Here is a 20,222-nt window from a genome sequence, read left to right as displayed (position 1 = left end):
GTGTGTGTGTGTGTGTGTGTGTGTGTGTGTGTGTGTGTGTGTGTGTGTGTGTTAAGGTATGTATTTGTATGTACATGTACTGTATATATATGAACACACCAATAAACATGCAGCAGCAGGCTATCGAGGAAGGTCATTAAAAAAATAACACGTTTATTTATTAGGAAAAAAAGTTGTTGTTTTTTTTTAAGTCATGCAATCTGTTTTTGTGCTAAAACCAGGTCGTGACGGCAGTTCATATTCCAAATAGCCATAATTTCTTGTCAGTGTTCTCAGATCTAGCCTGAAGCACGTTTGTGGCGGCAATCTTGCAAAGATTAATCAAGAGTGCGTGGTGGTTTCCATCGGCCCACATGCAAAGTACCGTGTCATCTTCTTACCGGCAGAAATGGTAGCATAATTTCCGTTCCTTTGCTGCAGATAGATGAAGATGAAAAACAGACAAAGGTTAAAACATGATTAAATTTCTCAAATGAATGTATGTATATGTTTTTTCCAATCTGAGTTGGTGCCTTTACAGATGTGAAATATGAATTACTATTTTGTTTTTTCGAGGTTCATTTATTGTATTGCTATCATTTATTATTTGTAAAATATATGTGATAAAATAATCAAACAAACAAACAAATTGGTATTAATTGTTTTAATTTAATTAAACTCAATCAATCACTTCACCCATGTCGTTAATTGTGTCCATCTTTTTCATTCAAAAACGAATGGCATGAATTGTATTAAAATCATACACAAGTCAAAAATATGTATATTTTTGATATTAATCAAGTTTAATTCATAGAACTTAATTTCTGTTTATCTCTCATAACCCACATAACGCAATGCGTCGGTGTCATACAGGAAGTGATATTCATGAAGTGAGAGACATGTGGCTCACATAAGTAATTCATAACGGTGATTCCCTCTCACGGAGCTTATTTCTTTGTGATATCAAGCAAATACAAAACATGGTTCTTCTCAGAGTGCTCCTCCTGAGTCTGACTTTTAACAAATTCCTTGCTGATTCGGATACATTCTCTTGTCCAGAAGGTAAATTTATATTTTAGTCAAGCTTTCTCATGTTACTTTTTGTTACTCATACGAGACATGATGACTGTTGTTTTCTTCTAATCCAAACTGAAGGCAAACTGATTAAAATGCATGGTGGAAGTCAAAAATACTGTGCCGCTTGTCCTGAAGGATACCACCAGCCTACAAAGAATTATTCCAAACAGTGCAAAGCGTGCACAAAGTGTAATGAAGGTATGTCACATTGTGAGTGCTTTCTTGACATGGACTCTCATTGAAATATGCATCCATCCATTTTCTAATCCTTTTATCTTTCATTGAAATATGTGTTTTTCAAATTTCCACCTGAATTGAAGCGAAATAATGTTTTTGTCTCAGAGTCGGGAAGTGAGGTGACAGAGAAATGCACAAAGAAGACGGATACGAAATGTCAGTGCCGTAAAGGATTTGTTCCGGTGGAACCTGATTCTGCTACTTGCGAATGCGGCATTGGATTCGGGCTACACTATGGAGGTAAAGGCGGAAGCAAAGCATGACCAAATGCAACCTTACAGGAGTATTAATGTTGACTGATCTAACAAAAAAAAACACCAAATAAAAAGATCACCAAAATGTCGAAATAATTATGACTTTGTCTCAAATGTACTCACAATTTTAGTTGGTCAGTGAGCCTGTTTTATGGAATGTAAAGCATTTGTTCTATTGCATTTGGCAACAATTAGGGACACAGCTGCCTTGACTGTAGCTGTACCATCTGCAATCAAGTGGAAAAGCATTTAATTGTTCCGCCTGTCACCATACCTCGCTAGCGTGGATACATATCGAAAGATACATTATTTCTTGTAAAGAATTCTGAGTTGGTGAAATTGGATCATTTCCTGAGGGACACCTTGGGCCCTATTTTTGTGCCCAGCGCAAGTCTAGTTCAAGGTGTGGTCTCACTGTGGGGATGGACGGAATTTTCTTTCTTTCAGTACAGTATATTTGCAGATGACCGGAGTTCGAAATGTTTACGCCGTTGTGGGCGTGAACACAGGCGACTTGCTTCCCAGCCAATAGAAGTGGTTCCTCTCATTCCCTTGAAATTCAGAGCAGCAACGCTTAGCTGGAGTCCATGCAGGAGATTTAACGTTTGCAAAGAATGCTGATAAGGAACTTCAAGAAGATTTCCACTTGCAAATGATGTTAAGTTGGTCAGGGTGATCACAGATCACCGCTATGAAGTGGACAATTGGAGACTGCCTTCCACCCCAGTCGTTCCCCTCTGTCTGTGACCCTGCCCAACAGCTATGCCCCGACTAGCGGGGTGAGTTAAAAAATACCCATCCATCTTCTAGTCATGCAGCTGTGGCAGTGTGCTCGATTAAGCACACACTAAATGGCATCAGTTAGTTTAGGAATTAGGATGGCTTCACTGTTATTCCTCATCATCCCTTCATGAGAATGATACTTGTTAGAAGTGTATCTTATTTACCGCCCTTAAGGAGGATGATTACTGACTGACAAGTGACTCCGCAACTTGTATAGCCGCATCAGTAGCCAGCCAAACCTCGTTGCTAAATAGCTGGTGCCGCAGAAGGAGCATTGAGCTAACTGAGCCTCGACCTGGTGTGTTGTTCCATTTGAACGCAAGTGCGTCCAGCCTAGGGAACCATCTTGGTGGTTGATTCTTAGTTTTGCTTATCAATGGTTTTTGATGATCCGCAAAATGCCAATTTTGTCTCACAGCCTGTGATGAGAAACTGCTTATTTCGAGCTTTGCCTTGTAAGAGGTTCCAGACCCCAAATGTTTGAGAACCCCTGACGTATTGTGTCTTTTTTTTCTTCCAGAATGCTCAAAATGTGAGGATGGCTTCTTCAACAGACATCCCAACAGCCCTTGCATTAAATGGAAGGAGTAAGCCGCAGTATTCTTTTGAAAAAAAAAAACCAAATAAATAAAATACAACACCGACATCAAAAGCATTATAATAAATTACCTCTCTTCACCTCTCTTCATCCATATAAGGTGTAAATCCGGCGTGAACACCAGAGGAAGCAGCACCTCTGACGTCATCTGCAACGCCGACTCACACAACTCCCCCACATCAAACCACACCGTTTCTGTCATCACACCGCAGCATGAGTGGGACCAAAGTCATGACAGCACTCAGCATGAGACAACCACCACCATCACCACCACGGCAGTGTATGATGTGCCATCTTGGAACCAAGTGCAGCCGACCCCTCCTTCAAACTCCACCAGCCACCATATTGGTATGCTTTTGGATTTAAGACACTGAGTGACATTTCTTGTCTTGATTGTACATTTCTTCTTCAGGTATTGCCTTTGTCATCCTTGGAATAGTTGCATTGCTTGTTCTCACTGCTGCTGCCTGTAAAGTAGGGATTACTACTTGTGTGAGGAGTCGGATGGCAGTGAAAAGTATGTCATTTATTTTCTTGGACAATACAACGTGCATAATGTGAAAGAAGTCAAATTACAATGCATTGTCTCTCTGGGGTTATTTTGACTGTTAATGGCACTACTTGCAAGCAGTGTTGACCGAGTGACCTTGAAAAATACTAAAAATACAAATACAAAAATTACAATAGTTTTCCACCAAACAAGAATACTTTTCTCGAGTCAATAAAATAATTATAGAATGAAAAAAACCACAACATCATCTATTGCAGTTCTATCTCGCTATTTTGACCCACTTTCTTGTAGAAAAACACAGACAAAGGCAGCCTATAATCAGCAACACCATATTTGTGTTGCTGATTTGTTTTGAAGGGTTGGAACCGTGTGGGGGAGTTCATATTGGCTTTATAGAGGCTTAAATCCCTCCAAAAATAAAATAAAATTAAACAAAATATTTTTGAAATATATTTTTTAAAAAGCAATAAAAAGTAAACGCCTACGTTGCATAAATTCACCTATTGCAGGAGGGTGGGGGGCTTGAAAAGCACAGTATCACCAACAATTTATACACACACACACACACACACACACACACACACACACACACACACACACGCACACGCACACAGACACAGTCATGCTCAGAAAACTATTTCCTTATTCTGGTTATTTCTATCAGGCGATTCGCTGTACCGCAGGCCCGTTGAAGAAATCGGTGATGGCACTGACTGCAACCTGAATTCAAAGAAGCCTTAATCACCTGTACAGTATGACAGCACAAGCTCATATGACCTTCTTTTTTGATATTATGGTGAGAATGACCTGAGATGTCTGCATGTTGTGTCCAACCTCACTCAACTGCTCCTATGTCTATTAAAGTTGCTGCAGTTTCTTCTGTTTTTCTCAAAATTTTTGTTGAGTTTTTTTTTTTTTTTTTTTAATAGATAAGACTGTCATCAATGTATTTTCAGTAACGTGGGCTGGGGGAATTCTCTGAGTGACATCAAATGTGTTTTTTCGGCTTTGCAAAATGTTAACGCTCATGCATGTTTTTTCACTATTACCTCGCGGAGTAAATGTGAGGATTTTATGACGAGCCTGCCTTAACCCTTATCTGTTTTCTAAATGAAAGACTTGAAAATTCAGATCAGATAAACTGCTTCACCATAAAGATGTGCAAAAAGTAAGCATGTGCTGGGTTGGGTTCCTGTGTGGCTGAAGTTGTTGGGCTTCAAAGAAATACTCAGCAGTTTGTGGGCTGCAGCTGTGTCGGGTTAGAATATCACTTCTTTCAAGTACAGAAACTTTGCTGAAACAAAACTGCGTGCCTAATAAACACTAAACACACACTCAAACTGTTTTATTGCTCTACTTTAGTGTGTTGTACTATACTGTACAATACTATACTGTACTATATTATGCTATACTGGAACATACATACCATACTTCTGTGTGCTGTACTATACTATACTATACTATATTATACTATACTATACTAATGCCTGTTAAGGCATACCTGTATTTTGTCACATACCTGTAATTATATTTTGCATGTTTTATTGTCAAATACAGTGTATTATTTTCAAAAGGCTCTGCTTGCTGCTAGACCATAACAGGGTCAAAAAGCACATTTACATCCATATAGGCACTTTCCCCATATGTAATTGCATTTGAAATTGTACAGACTGATCTACTACAAGGTGTTTCTTCACAGAAGTACTGATCGTGGTTTGGAGTTTAGGCTTTTTGTTGATTTAAAAAAAAAATCGATTTCCTTTTCCACTCTGACAACTTGGTCTTAATCTCTTGCCTGAAAGCGGCCAGCTAAAACCCCTCCCACAACCACCATAAAAACTTTACGCATTAGTGAAGCGCTGTCCATAATGGTCTGTCTTCACTGCTCCTTTGCAGCTCTTTATGCTTTGTGCATTTGGATTGTTAAATACACCGCTGGGACAATCTGTTCTGATTCACGGACAACTTTTATGAATGGGAGATGCTGCAAACTGTGCCCTCCAGGTAAGACGTTCTGTAAAAAGAACTTCAAACATTTTCTCCACAGGTGAATTGATGCCTTCAAAATGAACACAAAAGTCTGATTTAATTCATTTCTAATTCAAAGGGCAATATCTGGAGGGCTTCTGCACAAAAACAACAGAAACCGTCTGTCGCCCATGCCCTGACAACTTCTTCTCTCAACAGTATAATGCCTTTAACAAATGTATGCCATGTCAGTCATGCCAAGGTGCCCACAAAGGTAAGAATTTATCCAGAAAATGATGCCAGCCAAGTAGAAGACGATAAACAAAGCAAAATAGAATGATTTGTGAAGAAAACAACAGGACATGGGGACAAGACATCTCACAGGAAGTGGTTGCATTTATTGTCTCTGGACAGAATATGAAGAGAAATGTTCCTCAACCACAAACGCCAAGTGTTTGTGTCACCCTGGTTTCTTGTGTTCGGATGACGCGTGCTCACAGTGTGTGGAAAATATGTGTGATGTTGGCGAGAAGGCGGTGAAGACAGGTAAGACTGATGATTTGTGCTTGAAATGAAAAAGCCCATTTTGAACATTTATTTTGGGGATCGCATTCCGGACACACCTGCAGAACGTGAAAGAATGCAATGTATAGAGACTGGATACAGAAATAAAAAAAATATATATAGTAATACCCCTCCCACATTCATTAAATTATACTTATGCTTATTAAAATGCATTCTTAGCAGCTCTTCTGATTCTCTCTCGACTATTCAATGACATCACAGTGAGGTTCTCCAAATAAGTGTGAAAGTGTGCTTACTGCAAGCTATTTATTCATCACTCCCAGTTGATGTTTAGTGTATAATTGGCAAATGAAACAAAAGACAAATCAAGTCAAATTTATTTATATAGCCCTTCATCACAAAAGGTCTCGAAAGGCTTCACATGTCCACAGTTGACAAATATTAACGATACCCCCTAACACAGGGCTCACCAACCTTTTTGAGAGTGAGAGCTACTTCATGTGTACTGATTATGTGAAGGGCTACCAAATTGATACACGTCTGAAATAACATCTGTACAAATTGCATTTAATAACATTAGAATGTGTTATTTTTAATACTTGATGATTTATTTAAATTTTCAGGGTCTGATCATCTTAAAGATGTATCACAATACTGCCAGTGTTTGCATTTTTAAATCATAATTTCTACGAGCAAATCACAATCCGAGCACTGGCGGGCTATTGGTGTGGTCCTCACGGGCTACCTAGTGCCCGCGGGCACCACGTTGGTGACCCCTGCCCTAACACAATACTGTGCCATACAATGTTAGATAGAATGAAATGTCCATTTCACAAGATCAAAGCATTTCATATTTAAACACCAAAAATGTTGAATGAAAATCTGATAGCGTAACGCTAACATATAATGCAAAATTATGAGAACTTCCTCGCGTAAATTAGCATTGATATCACTGTAATTTTAAACGTACAAGCAACTGCTACTTTAACATGAACTGAAGCAGCATCTAAAATCGAAATGTTGAACCAAATCATAGAGTACAACATTACTCGCAGACCTTTTTTTTCCCCTCAGGGCCATGGAAACAAATACCGTTAGTGCAATTTAGTAGAGGACCTCTTTATCCTCTTCTTCTTGTTTCTTCTACACTGCATCTCCATTCACTCGAGCGGAATGCTACTCAGCATGTAGCAGCATAATATAGTGAGTGCCATACTGAAGCCACTGAACGTTGAATTTGGACTTGCTTTTATATTTCAGTATCAAAACCCGAAAAATACAACCGCGATGGTACAGAAAGAATGAAAAATGAGCCATGATAAAGTGGGGGTTCACTGAACAACAATCGAATGCGCAAATCTTTGTGATCTGCTGTAGGGCCGAAGCAGCACAAGTGCCAGCCATGCCGTGATGATGAATATTTGGACGTGAAAATGAATATCTGCAGGCCACGACTACAGTAAGAAAAATGACTAGCTAAAACAACATACTGTACATGACCGAATGACAGTAAGAAGTATGTTTCTTGGTCAACAGGTGCAGCAAGGAAGGACTTGTGGTGCAGTTTCCAGGAAACAAAACCCATAATGCAGTTTGCAGGAGACATGGTATGTGAATGCAAAATCAGTCTTGGTCTTCGACAACTTTGGCGTGCGTCATTTGTATGCCAGATTTATGCCTCTTGATTTCTTTTTTCTCAAAGACAAGTCAATACTAACACGACGGACACAAAAGTACTTCACCTCAGGATTGAAAATGTTGTTTCTGAACTTCAGACTATAAATTACTGAGTACTTGTAGCCACTTGTTTTCACGTTTTTTTTCCCCAGCATGGTGAAACTAGCCAGTTTTGAGGGGGCAGTCCTGTCTCATACAAATTAGCGAGCACCCAACCCTGCCCACCTCTGCAGCGAGGTCATTGCAGAGTGCGGCTTTTGTACATACAGTATGATGACCAGAGGCAGGGCTCGGACATTGTGACAAGATGAGCAGAAACTTAGTTTCAGGTTCAGATTTAAACAGAAAAACACGTCCGCATCAAGATGAAGTAAAAGCATCATTTGGATTTTCGCTTGTGGAGGCAGCACTTTATGACTGCATCACACTGGTCATCAGTGTGTGTGGACAGTTTCGCCAAACATTCAAGTATGTGCTGGATAAAAGAAGTTATCAGTAGCTAATACTGACAACTCTTTTAGCAAACGCTAATCTGTGATAACGCTGCAGCTCTGCTTACCTTTTGCCGTTGACATGATTGTGCTTGGGGCGGCACGGTGGTCAACTGGTTAGCACGTCGGCCTCACAGTGCAGCGATCGATTCCGGCTCCAGCCTTCCTGTCTGGAGTTTGCATGTTCTCCTTGTGCCTGCGTGGGTTTTCTCCGGGTACTCAGGTTTCCTCCCACATTCCAGAGACATGTATGGCAGGTTGAATGGGCACTCCAAATTGTCCCTAGGTGTGACTGTGAGCACGGATGTTTGTTTGTCTATGCGTGCCTTGCTATTGCAACCAGTTCAGGGTGTAACCCGCCTACGTGCCGAAGACAGCTGGGATAGGCTCCAGCACGCCCGCGATCCTCGTGAGGCTAATTGGATTACAAAATGGATGGATGACTGTGCTTCCATGTAGCTTCTTGAAATTAGGCAGATCTTTGTCCAACCTAGCTGCTGAGTCATAATTGGGGAAACTCAGTGTGGGGCGGTATTGCATAAATCAGCCACACTTTTATGAATAATTTGGCAAAATTGTTACGTACGCGATATCCTGCTGCAGTGCATTGTGATTAGTATCAGTCTCACATTCTGTTCAACTTGGTTTTGACTTGGTCTCACTTCATGATAACAACTCTTACATCTAATACAGTGTTGATGTTTGCAATAATGGGTGTCAAAAATGCATTTTCAGCTGAAGTATGACTTGATTCCTCACCAGAAAGACATGTTTATATGATCCTTGGCATCGGATGTGGTGTGCTGGTTCTTCTTCTTGTGACCTTGTCTCTTGTTACAAAGAAATGTAGAGCGGGTAAGTTTATGGTAATTTGATATGTTAAAATGCTCAACCATCCAATCCAACATATGATTTGTTAGTTCATTTAGAAGCTTGGATTTGGTTCCCACATTAAGTGGGGTACACACACACTTGATATTTAACAATGTAACAGTTTTCAACCAAATTTTTTTTTCATCCCATCTGATTTTTTTGACATTGTACTTTGTAAACGGATTTTAACTTCTTTCCTGATTTTCCTCATTTAACATTTCAAACCATTTTTACCACCTCAACAGTTTTGTCCAATTTTGAGCATCAGTACCAATTTTTATTGTTGAGATAGATTTTTTTTTACACTCATGCCACTTTTCAACATTTTACTTTTGAATATCTTGACTGTTTTTTAACATCTTTGTGGATTTAAAAAAAATGGCCAATTCTTAATTTCTTATCTGATTTTGACATTTGAAACGATTTTTAGCATCTTTACCAATTTTTTTCATTATTTGAATTTTACAGAATGTTTTTTTTTTAAAGCAGAATGTACAAAATGTACAATCATACATAAAGCTAATATTAGGCAACAACGCACAAGCAATCAAGTGAAACAGGCAGCACATAAAACAAAGAACTCATCAAGCTAAACAAAAAGCAGAAAAAGAAAACAAATTCATCATCACAATGATAATAATAAGTAAGTCCAATGAAATATCAGCCATTGATACGATCGACAATTAGTACTCGGTCTAAACACAACTTCACTCAAACTGGCAAGATGTCCCATTTCAAGTGAAATCCAGTCTGAGTGTCCAAAAGCTTACAGGTCCTTCAATGCTGCTAATTTTCAAAGAAGCTAGTGCCACATTGTGATTTGAGGAGTCAAGGGAGATTTCCAACAGGACAAGGTGAGGTTACACCACACAGGCAGAGCAGTCTGTAGCCATACTGCAGTGGGAGAGTAGACGCATAACCTAAAATAAATAACCACTTAGAAAAGGGTGCATTCTGCTTTATTATCAGTTTATCAAACAGATTTTTTTGTGTGCCCGTTGATTTAGTCAAAGGTGAGTTTTATCTCCATTACATTATTATTTGTTACTTTACTTTTTTTGGTGTGTGCAAATCATGCATATATCCAGACTGGGGTTGATTTTGGTGTGGCGCTCAATGATTTGCCCCTCCTGTTTCCCATTTTATGAATTGACTGTTATTGTATAACCTGAGGGTGGCCCGGTAGTCCAGTGGTTACGTACGTTGACTTCACAGTGCAGAGGTACTGTGTTCAATTCCAGCTCCGGCCTTCCTGTGTGGAGTTTGCATGTTCTCCCCGTGCTTGTGTTGGTTTTCTACGGGTCCCCCGGTTTCCTCCCACATTCCAAAAACATGCATGGCAGGCTGACTGAACACTCCAAATTGTCCCTAGGTGTGAGTATGAGTGTGAGCGCGAATGGTTGTTCGTTTCTGTGTGCCCTGCGATTGGCTGGCAACCGGTTCAAAGTGTCCCTCGCCTATTGCTCGAAGACAGCTGGGATCGGCTCCAGCACCCCTGCGACCCTAGTGAGGGTAAAGCAGTTTGGAAGATGACTGAATGAATGAATATATAACCTAAAAAATGATACATGCCTTACATTCACATACGTAATTTGGTCACTTTGATTGTCATGAAATAATGCATTAAGTCTTTGGAACTTAACTGTAATCAAACTGCTCTATAAGCTATACTAACACGTTAGATTACTCGTTCCAAAAATTTCTGCCAAAACTGAGTAACACGCTACTTATTAACGAGTTACTGGCATCACTGGTTGCAAGACAGCCTAATAATTTGTGTCCCAAAGTCCACAAAACTGTTTTCTTAGCAACTTGGAAGAGAAGGGCTCAGTGTCAAAGTGGAAAAAGGAGAGGGACAGCAGAAACAGACTTTATATTATTAACCCCAGCAATGTTACAGGTGCTTCTAAGCCAAACAAAAATTACATTCATGCTCAGAACACGATTTCCTTATTCTGGTTGTTTCTATCAGGCGATTCGCTGTCCCGCAGGCCCGTTGAAGAAATCGGTGATGGCACTGACTGCAACCTGAATTCAAAGGCGCCTTAATCACCTGTACAGTATCACGGCACATGTTCATATGACCTTCTTTTTTGATATTATGGTGAGAATGACCTGAGATGTCTGCATGTTGTGTCCAACCTCACTCAACTGTTACTGGATGCATATTAAAGTTGCTGCAGTTTCTTCTACTAGTCTCAAAATTTTTGTTGAGTCTTTTTAAAAAAATAGATAACGGTGTCATTAATGTGTTTTCAGCAACGTGTGGGCTCGGGGAATTCTCTGAGTGACATCAAATGTGGTTTTTCCGCTTTGCAAAATGTTAATACTCATGCATGTTTTTTCACTGTAACCTCGCTCCGTAAATGTGAGGAGTTTATGACGAGCCTGCCTTAACCCTTATCTGTTCTCTAAATGAAAGACTTGGAAATTCAAATGTTGCATACATGATTAGGAATGAGCGTGGGATTTTCAGTGTCTGCCTTTTATGTTGAATGGAAAATATCTAACAGTACATGCATGTTTTGGACATACAACTATCGGACATAAAATGGAGAGCCAATTATCAGAGTCCAGTGTTTTATAAATAACTGGAAAAGTTAGTAAGTGAAATTTGTTCTGCACCTGACACACGACACTATAAATTCAATTCAAACAATGCAAAAAAAATGTTTCTTAAATAAACTGCCTCACCATAAAGATGTGTAAAAAGTAAGCCTGTGCGGGGATTCTTTTTGTGGGTGAGTTCGTTGGGCTTCAAAGAAATCTTCAGCAGTTAGTGGGCTGCAGCTGTGTCGGGTTAGAATGTCGCTTCTTTCGTGTACAGTAACTTTGCTGGAACAAAAATACGTCCTGAACAAACAAACAAAAAAAGTACACATAAGTGGAGTGTTGTGTGTAATGGTCTGTCCTCACCCCTCCTTTTCAGCTCTTTATGCTTTGTGCATTTCAATTCGATTAAAAAAAAAAAATTTCCTTTTCCAGTCTGACGACTTGGTCTTAATCTCTTGTCATATAGCGGGCAGCTAAGACCCCTCCCACAGCCACCATAAAAACTTGACGCATAAGTGGACCGCTGTCCATAATAGTCTGTCTTCACTGCTCCGTAGCAGCTCGTTATGCTTTGTGCATTTGGATTGTTAAATACGCTGCAGGCACAATCTTTTCTGATTCACAGACAACTTTTATGAATGGGAGATGCTGCAAACTGTGCCCCCCAGGTAAGATGTTCTGTAAAAAGAACTTGAAACATTTTCTTCACAGCTGAATCGATGCCTTCAAAATGAACACAAAAGTCTGATTTCATCCATTTCTAATTCAAAGGGCAATATCTGGAGGGCTTCTGCACAGAAACAACAGAAACCGTCTGTCACCCATGCCCTGACAACTTCTTTAACCTTTAACAAATGTATGCCATGGCAGTCGTGCCAAGGTGCTCACAAGAGGTAAGAATTTATCGAGTGATACCAACCAGGTAGAAGACAATCATCAAAACACCATACAATATGGAATTTATGAAGAAAACAACAGCACATGGGGACAAGACAGAGCTCAACGAAAGTGGTTGGATTGTTTTGACTTTCGACAAAATACAAAGAGAAATGTTCCCCAACCACACACTCGAAGTGTTTGTGTCACCCTGATTTCCTGTGTTGAGACGATGCATGCTCGGCATGTGTGGAAAACAAATAACACTGACGTTCTGAGCTTAAAATAAAAGAAATGTCCATTGTATGGCCCATTTTGAAATGGTAAATACAGTGAATCCCCTTTCATCTCAAGGATTTATTCCAGACCCACCTGCGATAGATCAAAGATGATATTAAGAGTCTTTATAAAAAAATATGCATTTCTTAACATACTTTTAGCCTTCCCACATGCTCTAATCACATTCAAACTTATTAAAACATATTTTAAAGCATTGTTACAATACAGACTGAATTCTGCTGAATTCTTCATTTCATCACCAATGGGAAGGTTCAGATTCACTCATCGTCACCTCGCCTCCTCTACGAGCAGGAGAGGAGGGGAGAGGAGACAGGGGAAGAGGGAGTAAAACAGGCCTACATGCAGTTTAACTAGATGCAAAAATATAAAAATACTGTCTGTCTTAAATTGAGATTCAAACATTTCTACTGATACAGTGGCTCTAATTTCCATAGACAGAGTGTTTCAGAGCACTGGAGTTGGAATAGAGAATGCTTGAGAACCTGTGGACTTAAAGGGTCTCTTTAAAGTGAGCCACAACCACCCCTGGCCACTTCTACCGTGGGGTCAATTCAGAGTTAGGATTTTGTTTCTATGACAACTGGGGGCAGAGGGGAGGTAGAGTGGGAAACTAAGGCATTGCAATGGGATGAGCAGCAACTTGAATTTTGGAATTTGACATGATTAGTGCTTCCATGTAGCTCCTTGAAATTAACAGATCTTTGCCCAGTCCAGCTGCCAAGTCATAGGCGAAGAAACTTTGTGTTGCGGGGTTTGTGTAATGTCGATCAGAAATACTTCTATGTCATAATTCAGCAAAATTGTGACAATATGTGGCCTTCCATTGCAGTGCACGGGAAAACAGATTCATTCACGATTACACACATTACTGTAACTTGTAAATGGTTACAATATTTCAGCAGCAATAATGCAGTATTTGGGTTGTACCTAGAGTTACCTGAAAATTTAAATATTGGAATAACATACATGAAAAGTAGAACAAAACTTGCCTCTGCAGTAGTTACAAATTTGAAACATTAATAGACTGTAGACCAAGACTGAGGCCAAACTAAAACGACAATTACAAATTAAATAGAAAAAAGGGAAATGGAGCGGCCCGGTGGTCGACTGATTAGCACGTCGACCTCAAAGAGAGGTGCAGCGTTGAATTCCGGCTCCGGCTTTCCTGTGTGGAGTTTGCATGTTCTCCTCGTGCCTGCGCGGGCTTTCTCTGGGTACTCTGGTTTCCTCCCACATTCCAAAAACAAGCAGGACAGGTTAATGGAACACTCTAAATTGTCCCTCAGTGTGAGTGTGAGTGAAGATGGTTGTTTGTCTATGTGTGCCCTGCGATTGGCTGGCAACCAGTTCAGGGTGTCCCCTGCCTACTGCCCGAAGACATCTGGGATAGGCTCCAGCACACCTTACGACTCTTGTCAAGATAAGCGGATCAGAAAATGGATGGACGGATGGAAAAGGAAGTTAAAGATACTTTCTTTGATAAAAATGCTACTTTTTCTGAAAATGCATATATTTATTCACATTTTTGTAATGTTAAACGTGATGTAGTGTAGTAACGGGTGAATTATTTTATTATTATTATTATTATTGTTATTATTATTTTTATTTATTTCTTTATTTATTTTTTAATTTATTTATTGTTTTGCTGTGGTAAATTGTTTGAAAGGCGGCTGCAGTGAGCCTGGCCCTGGTGCTTCCTTCCTCCTCCTGCAGCGGCGCTGGCTCACCCCCTGACTGTGCCCCAGACGGATGATCACATGACGGTCTGGCTGCCTCCCATTTCCCCGCCCTTCTTCCACTCCTGAGCTGGAAAAGCCCAACCAAACATCTAACAGGGAGGGAAGAGGAGAATCACTACAGACTTCCCAAGATGCTGGCGTTAATAAACCGGCTTCTAGACTGGTTCAAGTCCCTCTTTTGGAAGGAGGAGATGGAGCTGACCCTGGTGGGCCTCCAGTATTCGGGAAAAACGACGTTCGTCAACGTAATCGCCGTAAGTCTCCACCTGCGAGCTACGGCTAACTAGCCTAATGCTAATAGCATTAACGCTAATAATGGGAGAACGATGACTCGGAAGAAATCGTCGTTGTAATCTTCGACTCCGCGGGTTAAATATCACATAATATTACCCCGTTGCGGTACTACCATCATTAAAAATTAAATTATATGCAAAGAAAAACGTCTCATTGCTTGCTAGGAGTTGAATGAGTTAGGCTGGCTAGCAGCATAAAGCTGTTTGGCTTTGAGATGACTATGGTGCTATAAAAATTATAAAACGACAAATTTTCATTAAAAAAACAATACAGTATATTCTGCACTACATGGTGGGTACATTAAAAGCAGTACATATATTTTAATACAAGTAGTACATTTTCCAGATTAAAATAATTATATTACGAGATTAAAGTTATGTTTTCAATTAACAATTTGCATATTTTTGAGTCATTGTTGATATTTGAAGTCGTAATTTTATGAGAAAATCAATTCACAAGGAATCGTTCTCTAATTTTATATTTTCCAGATTGTTGTCTAACGAGAATAGTTATGTCTTCTTAAAAACAAATATATTTTTTTTCAAAGCCATAATGTTATGAGATGTAAATTTAATATTTTCGTTGTTTGGTTAAAAAAATATTTTTCAGATTAATTTGTAATGTTTGGACATTAACTGTATATTGTTGAGGGAAATGCATAGCTTTGAGTAATGTTTTTTTTTTTTTTAATTATCCACGTTTTTTTTTAGAAAAAATATTTTTATTATTTGAATGTGGAATTTTACTAGAATAAAGTTAGTTTCTCACATTTGTTAAAGTCGTAATTTGAGAAAAAAGTCCTTTAAATTCAAGATTAGTTGTATTTTTGTGAATGTCTAGTATATTTTTGCTTAAGTGTCATATTTTAAGAGTAGTAAATTTCAAGATTTGTAATGAGAATAGTTGCATATTTTTTCACATTTTTTTGAAATCCTGCTTCATTTTTTTAGATTGTAGTCATATTACAATAAGAAACATTTATATTATTGAGTGGCCCTGTATTTTGTTTAATTTTAAGATAAAAAAATATGGTTTCAAAAGTAAAGTCAGCATTATACAAGAATAAAGTGATATTTTCAGGAAAATTTTTATTTTTATGAAAAATTCGGATGTTTTTGTGAAAAAAATGTACTTTCATGAAAGTAGCCAATTATTTTCAAGAAAAAATATTTTCAATACACGCATCATAATTTAAGATAAAGAAGTCAACATTTTATACTTTTCAAAGAAAAAAGTCAGAATTTAAGAGAATACTTATGGGAGAAAAGTAATATTTTTAAGAAAATGTATATTTTATTTATATAAGACTTGACAGTTTTACAAGAAAGCGCTGTAATGTTTTTGCAAAAATAATTGTACACTTAAAATGTAGTATGTTAACAAGACCAATAGTTGTAAGTGGCAGGTGAGAAACAATTAATTAATTCATGTATATTTTACATGATGCACGCACAATTTATTGTTGCTGAAGCTGACATGCATCCACTTCCCACTGTTGGAATTTTTGTGATAGCTCAATCATTTTCACAGTCAGGGCCTGTTTTATTGTAATGTAGTGTTAATTTAATTTATTATACTCATTATAATACTGCAAGGGGAAACCCAATTTACCCTCTGCTGTGTGTGTGTGTGTGTGTGTGTGTGTGTGTGTATGTGTGTGTGTGTGTGTGTGTGTGTGTGTGTTTATATATAGTTTTCTTTTAAATAATGATGAGAACCTTTTCGTGCGAGTCATGTGAAATACCTTAACCCTAAAATGGTTGGTTAGATTGGGGTACTGTTCCACCCTTCAAGTGCTTGTGGGACTTCCTCCAGTCACAAGACCGCTGCATTCATTTCCACTTACTTGTGTCAGGTGACCACGTGTGGTAGTCATGTGCTGTTTGTGTGTGGTTGTAATATGTCTGTATGAACACTAGATGTCGTGCTCACGCAGAGCAAAAGAATTGAATGAGCCATTTCTGTGTTCACAACACGAGTGATACACTTAAAACTGTAGCAGTAACAAATTAGAGCTATTTATAAAAGTACTTCCAACACCTAATATAATTTGTTTTCAGTGTAATAGCACAAGTCCCATCGAACATAGATGTTATGATCACTTAATTAATTTGACTCATAGTCAGTAGAGAATTTGTCTCCAATTTATCCATGTCTCCTTTCAGTCAGGCCATTTCAGCGAAGACATGATTCCCACAGTTGGCTTCAATATGAGGAAGGTCACCAAAGGAAATGTCACCATCAAGGTCTGTGTTTCCAGCTTCCTGCTTTTTGCAAATATTAATATTTTGTTGTTTACCAAGAGGATGTCGTATAGAATGGCAAACACATTTTCTCTGCAGATTTGGGACATCGGAGGGCAGCCGCGGTTTCGGAGCATGTGGGAGCGCTACTGTCGGGGTGTCAACGCCATTGTGTAAGTGCAGTACTGTACTTAGGGAGGTCACCCTGTGATTCAGACAGCACCACTTTATGGTGCACTTCTGTTCAAGAGTCTGTTTTGTTTTAGTCGTCAAGGAGACCGATGACCGGTATTTTTAGTAAAAAATTCAACTGTTGCTGTCAAAATTCAAAATAAAACCAAAAAAAAAAAAAAATCCACTTTAAGTCCTGGTTGAAATGCCATGAAGCATGTTTGTTATAATCTAGACAATAGACGGCTTTGTTTTAAAACTCCAACAAAGTGCAGGTATGGCTTAAGTTAAATGGAAACCCGAACAAGTAAATAGCTTCCAAAAGTTTGCTCCTGGAAATAAAGTTATGCCCAATTTCAATATTACCGAAATGTAAACATTTGACTTATTTGTTTTGTTTCACACAAAAAGAAGAAGTGCAAGGAGTTGAGTGTCAGTAGGATCTCTAGAAACTTTAATTGAAAAAAATCAAAAAGTAATGGTTCTGTGAAGGTTTGCTTTGAGGAATCAACCCACAGCCTTTCATAATTTTGCTGCTGTAAATTGTGAATTTCTCCATTGTGAGACAAATAAAGGTATTCTTCTCTGATCTTATAACCTTCATTCAGGTTAGGAGAGGGCTACAGTACTACGTGAGCCATGCCACTCCGACTATGAGTTAGTAAATTGCTGGTGTCAGGCGGAATACTCGTACCCCCAAAAGGAGACCAGGTCTCCCTTTGGAGACGCCAGCGACTTTGTGTAGGAACTTTGTAACTGTCATATCCGTGCAAAAATAAGGAATATTAAGACAATAATAAAACACTCAGTTGTATCTGTAATAATGACAAAAGTGTGATGCAATAATGAAATTAGAAAAAAAAACGCCTCACCGGATGGCTCCAGTTGAACATTCATGGCTTTTTTAAAATGGTGTTCATAATTCACTCCATTAACGGAATCATCTTTTTTGATGATCCTGGCAGACATATTATACTATCTATGGTGGTATATAATTTTTTGTTTGCGTGTAAGGGACCTAAACTTGTCAAGTTAGGTGTTCTGAAACCAGGTGAGGGTTTCAGAAGCTGAAATGAACCGTCCTGTTCCGTGGTGCTCATTTCCAGATACATGGTGGATGCAGCAGATCGAGATAAGGTGGAGGCGTCAAGGAACGAGCTTCATAATCTATTAGACAAACCTCAGTTGCAAGGGATCCCCGTGAGTATTCCTTTTTACACCGGCCCCTCATACTAGACTCTGACGACCTGTTCCACTCAGCGTTGCTTGTCTGTCTCAATAGGTTTTAGTGCTGGGGAACAAAAGAGACTTACCCACAGCTTTGGATGAAAAACAGCTTATTGAGAAAATGTAAGTCCACACTCCAGGGCACAACTGTAGTTTATAAAAAAGGTCTGCCCCAACAAAATCTGGTTTTCTACATTTGTTTTTAAGCAGGATATGTATTTTCGTGTTTTTGTCCCAACGAGTCCTTTTCCTTTTGTAGGAATCTGGCAGCCATTCAAGATAGGGAAATATGCTGCTACTCTGTGTCTTGCAAAGAAAAAGACAACATTGGTGAGTTGAGGAAAAAAAAAAGTCCCATCTTTCAAAATAATGCAATCCTTTAGAATGTTTGTTTTCTGTGTACATTCAGACATCACCCTTCAGTGGCTCATTCAGCACTCAAAGTCCCGGAGGAGCTGAAAACAATGAGGCGGGGAGATGTCGATGCCAGCTGTTTGCCATGTAACCGTCATGCCACGTCGGCTTTGTCCTTAACTCACCAGATGCACTCTTCTGCTTTTTTCTCTTTTTCCATTTGTACCACCACCATCACCCACAAACTTTGGGAATGCACTACCCCAAAATGTAATCCTGGTACCAAATGAATGACATGTAATTGGCATTATTTGTCCTGTAAATTTGTACGATGTGACTTATGATAATGTGTTGGTTTAAATGGTAAAGCAGCCTTTTTTTTTTTTTTTTGCTAATCCCTCCTTGTATATTATTTGTGATAATTATGCAGTCAAGCAGGTCTGTACGAATAGTATCCAGCTTGTATGATTTTTAACAGCAGTTGCGCGTATGAATATGTGATTCTATTTAAAGTCTGAATGATCAAAAACAACGTCTGCTGCAGGGTTGTTTTGTATACTGTAGTCTGCGTTGTAAGCCTCCGAGCAATCGTTTTTGCGCCATGAGAGTGGTGAAATTTAAAGTGCCTTGCGCAACATGGCATGCGAAGTGTGCCAGGGGGGATTAAAGACACAGATCACTTCAGTGTATTAATTAAAGGCCTGCTTTTTAATATATGAACTAAACTCTTGTTTTATTTTCTTGTTAAAGTGTGGTATGGCTAATTTGAGGGCAGGAGAAGTTTGGCCCTTGGCCATGCTCGTTTCTTTAATTTGGCCCACTGAGCATACACATTACCAAGAGCCTTGTCATATTTCTTGTTTTCATTTAGAACCCCCTAAAAGTGGTCCACAAAAAGATATTTTTTATGTTTATCAAATATACCCTATGGTCACTATATTTATTTTGAAGGATAAAAAGGAAAAAAAAGTAATTTTATAAGTGGTTCATTTATTCTATATAAAGGATTGAAACCTTTTTGCATCTGATCAAAAATGGCTGCTTCGAAAATGGACTGTCAGTGTCATGCAGCTTAATATTAAGCAAAATGCTTATTACCCGGAGAACAAATATTTCAGTAAGTACTTTCCCATATAATTTTTTTTTTTTATAGATAGTACAAATAAAAATAATCTGAGTCACAATTACAATGACAAATTAAAATTTGGGGGGGGGAACAAAAGTTGTACAGTAGTGTTATGAGAATAAAGTGGTATCCCCATAAACAAGTTATGTTTACAAGAACAAAGATGTTTATTGTTGAGAATAGTTATTTTTCCGCAAAAGTCGCAATTTTATATTTTAATCAAAGTTTAATGGAAGAAAGTCACATTTTAACCTGTGAGTGAATTTAAAAAAGTATTTTATTCCCAATAATATGCCTTCTATTCTTAAAAAGACACTATTATGCCCAAAAGAACGGGACTGCTCTATATTTGAGAGTCTTTTATTT

At 38.6% G+C, this 20,222-nt stretch overlaps 3 protein-coding genes across 5 annotated transcripts; all 3 read left to right on the top strand.

The window, feature by feature from the left end:
- The first annotated feature begins 836 nt into the window (after window positions 1-836).
- LOC109510658 (tumor necrosis factor receptor superfamily member 4) lies at window positions 837-4,773 on the top strand. The gene is made up of 7 exons (XM_019861145.1): window positions 837-1,041; window positions 1,135-1,254; window positions 1,399-1,533; window positions 2,851-2,917; window positions 3,029-3,276; window positions 3,341-3,448; window positions 4,101-4,773. The coding sequence occupies exons 1-7, from the start codon at window positions 960-962 to the stop codon at window positions 4,178-4,180; spliced, it is 840 nt and encodes a 279-aa protein (XP_019716704.1). The 5' UTR covers window positions 837-959; the 3' UTR covers window positions 4,181-4,773.
- A 406-nt stretch (window positions 4,774-5,179) lies between these two features.
- tnfrsf18 (tumor necrosis factor receptor superfamily, member 18) lies at window positions 5,180-12,323 on the top strand. Of its 3 annotated transcripts, none has more exons than XM_019861146.1 (8): window positions 5,185-5,443; window positions 5,547-5,681; window positions 5,822-5,953; window positions 7,304-7,391; window positions 7,469-7,539; window positions 8,863-8,955; window positions 10,946-12,194; window positions 12,298-12,323. In XM_019861146.1, exons 1-7 carry the CDS (start codon window positions 5,308-5,310, stop codon window positions 11,020-11,022), a joined length of 732 nt encoding a protein of 243 aa, XP_019716705.1. In that variant the 5' UTR covers window positions 5,185-5,307; the 3' UTR covers window positions 11,023-12,194; window positions 12,298-12,323. The 3 variants fall into 3 exon arrangements, with proteins under 3 accessions (XP_019716707.1, XP_019716705.1, XP_019716706.1); XM_019861147.1 differs by having other exon boundaries at window positions 5,190-5,443; window positions 7,310-7,391; XM_019861148.1 differs by lacking the exon at window positions 8,863-8,955 and having other exon boundaries at window positions 5,180-5,443.
- Window positions 12,324-14,443: 2,120 nt separating this feature from the next.
- Window positions 14,444-19,450, top strand: arl8ba (ADP-ribosylation factor-like 8Ba). The gene is made up of 7 exons (XM_019861149.1): window positions 14,444-14,695; window positions 16,901-16,981; window positions 17,078-17,151; window positions 18,256-18,349; window positions 18,432-18,499; window positions 18,636-18,706; window positions 18,786-19,450. The coding sequence occupies exons 1-7, from the start codon at window positions 14,573-14,575 to the stop codon at window positions 18,833-18,835; spliced, it is 561 nt and encodes a 186-aa protein (XP_019716708.1). The 5' UTR covers window positions 14,444-14,572; the 3' UTR covers window positions 18,836-19,450.
- Window positions 19,451-20,222: the final 772 nt, after the last annotated feature.

This window comes from Hippocampus comes, unplaced genomic scaffold (assembly GCF_001891065.2).
Source record: "Hippocampus comes isolate QL1 unplaced genomic scaffold, H_comes_QL1_v1.1 scaffold40, whole genome shotgun sequence".
Taxonomy (NCBI): Eukaryota; Metazoa; Chordata; class Actinopteri; order Syngnathiformes; family Syngnathidae; genus Hippocampus; species Hippocampus comes.
The sequence above is the reverse complement of the archived record's forward strand: the minus strand, read 5'-3'. Positions and strand labels throughout refer to the sequence as shown.

Coding starts and splice junctions, on each gene's coding strand:
- LOC109510658 (XM_019861145.1), top strand. CDS start 960: ATGGTTCTTCTCAGAGTGCTCCTCCTGAGTCTGACTTTTAACAAATTC. Junction 1,042..1,134: donor TACATTCTCTTGTCCAGAAG/GTAAATTTATAT, acceptor TCCAAACTGAAG/GCAAACTGATTAAAATGCAT. Junction 1,534..2,850: donor ATTCGGGCTACACTATGGAG/GTAAAGGCGGAA, acceptor TTTTTCTTCCAG/AATGCTCAAAATGTGAGGAT.
- tnfrsf18 (XM_019861146.1), top strand. CDS start 5,308: ATGGTCTGTCTTCACTGCTCCTTTGCAGCTCTTTATGCTTTGTGCATT. Junction 5,444..5,546: donor CTGCAAACTGTGCCCTCCAG/GTAAGACGTTCT, acceptor TCTAATTCAAAG/GGCAATATCTGGAGGGCTTC. Junction 5,682..5,821: donor ATGCCAAGGTGCCCACAAAG/GTAAGAATTTAT, acceptor GTCTCTGGACAG/AATATGAAGAGAAATGTTCC.
- arl8ba (XM_019861149.1), top strand. CDS start 14,573: ATGCTGGCGTTAATAAACCGGCTTCTAGACTGGTTCAAGTCCCTCTTT. Junction 17,152..18,255: donor CGGGGTGTCAACGCCATTGT/GTAAGTGCAGTA, acceptor GCTCATTTCCAG/ATACATGGTGGATGCAGCAG. Junction 18,707..18,785: donor CAAAGAAAAAGACAACATTG/GTGAGTTGAGGA, acceptor GTGTACATTCAG/ACATCACCCTTCAGTGGCTC.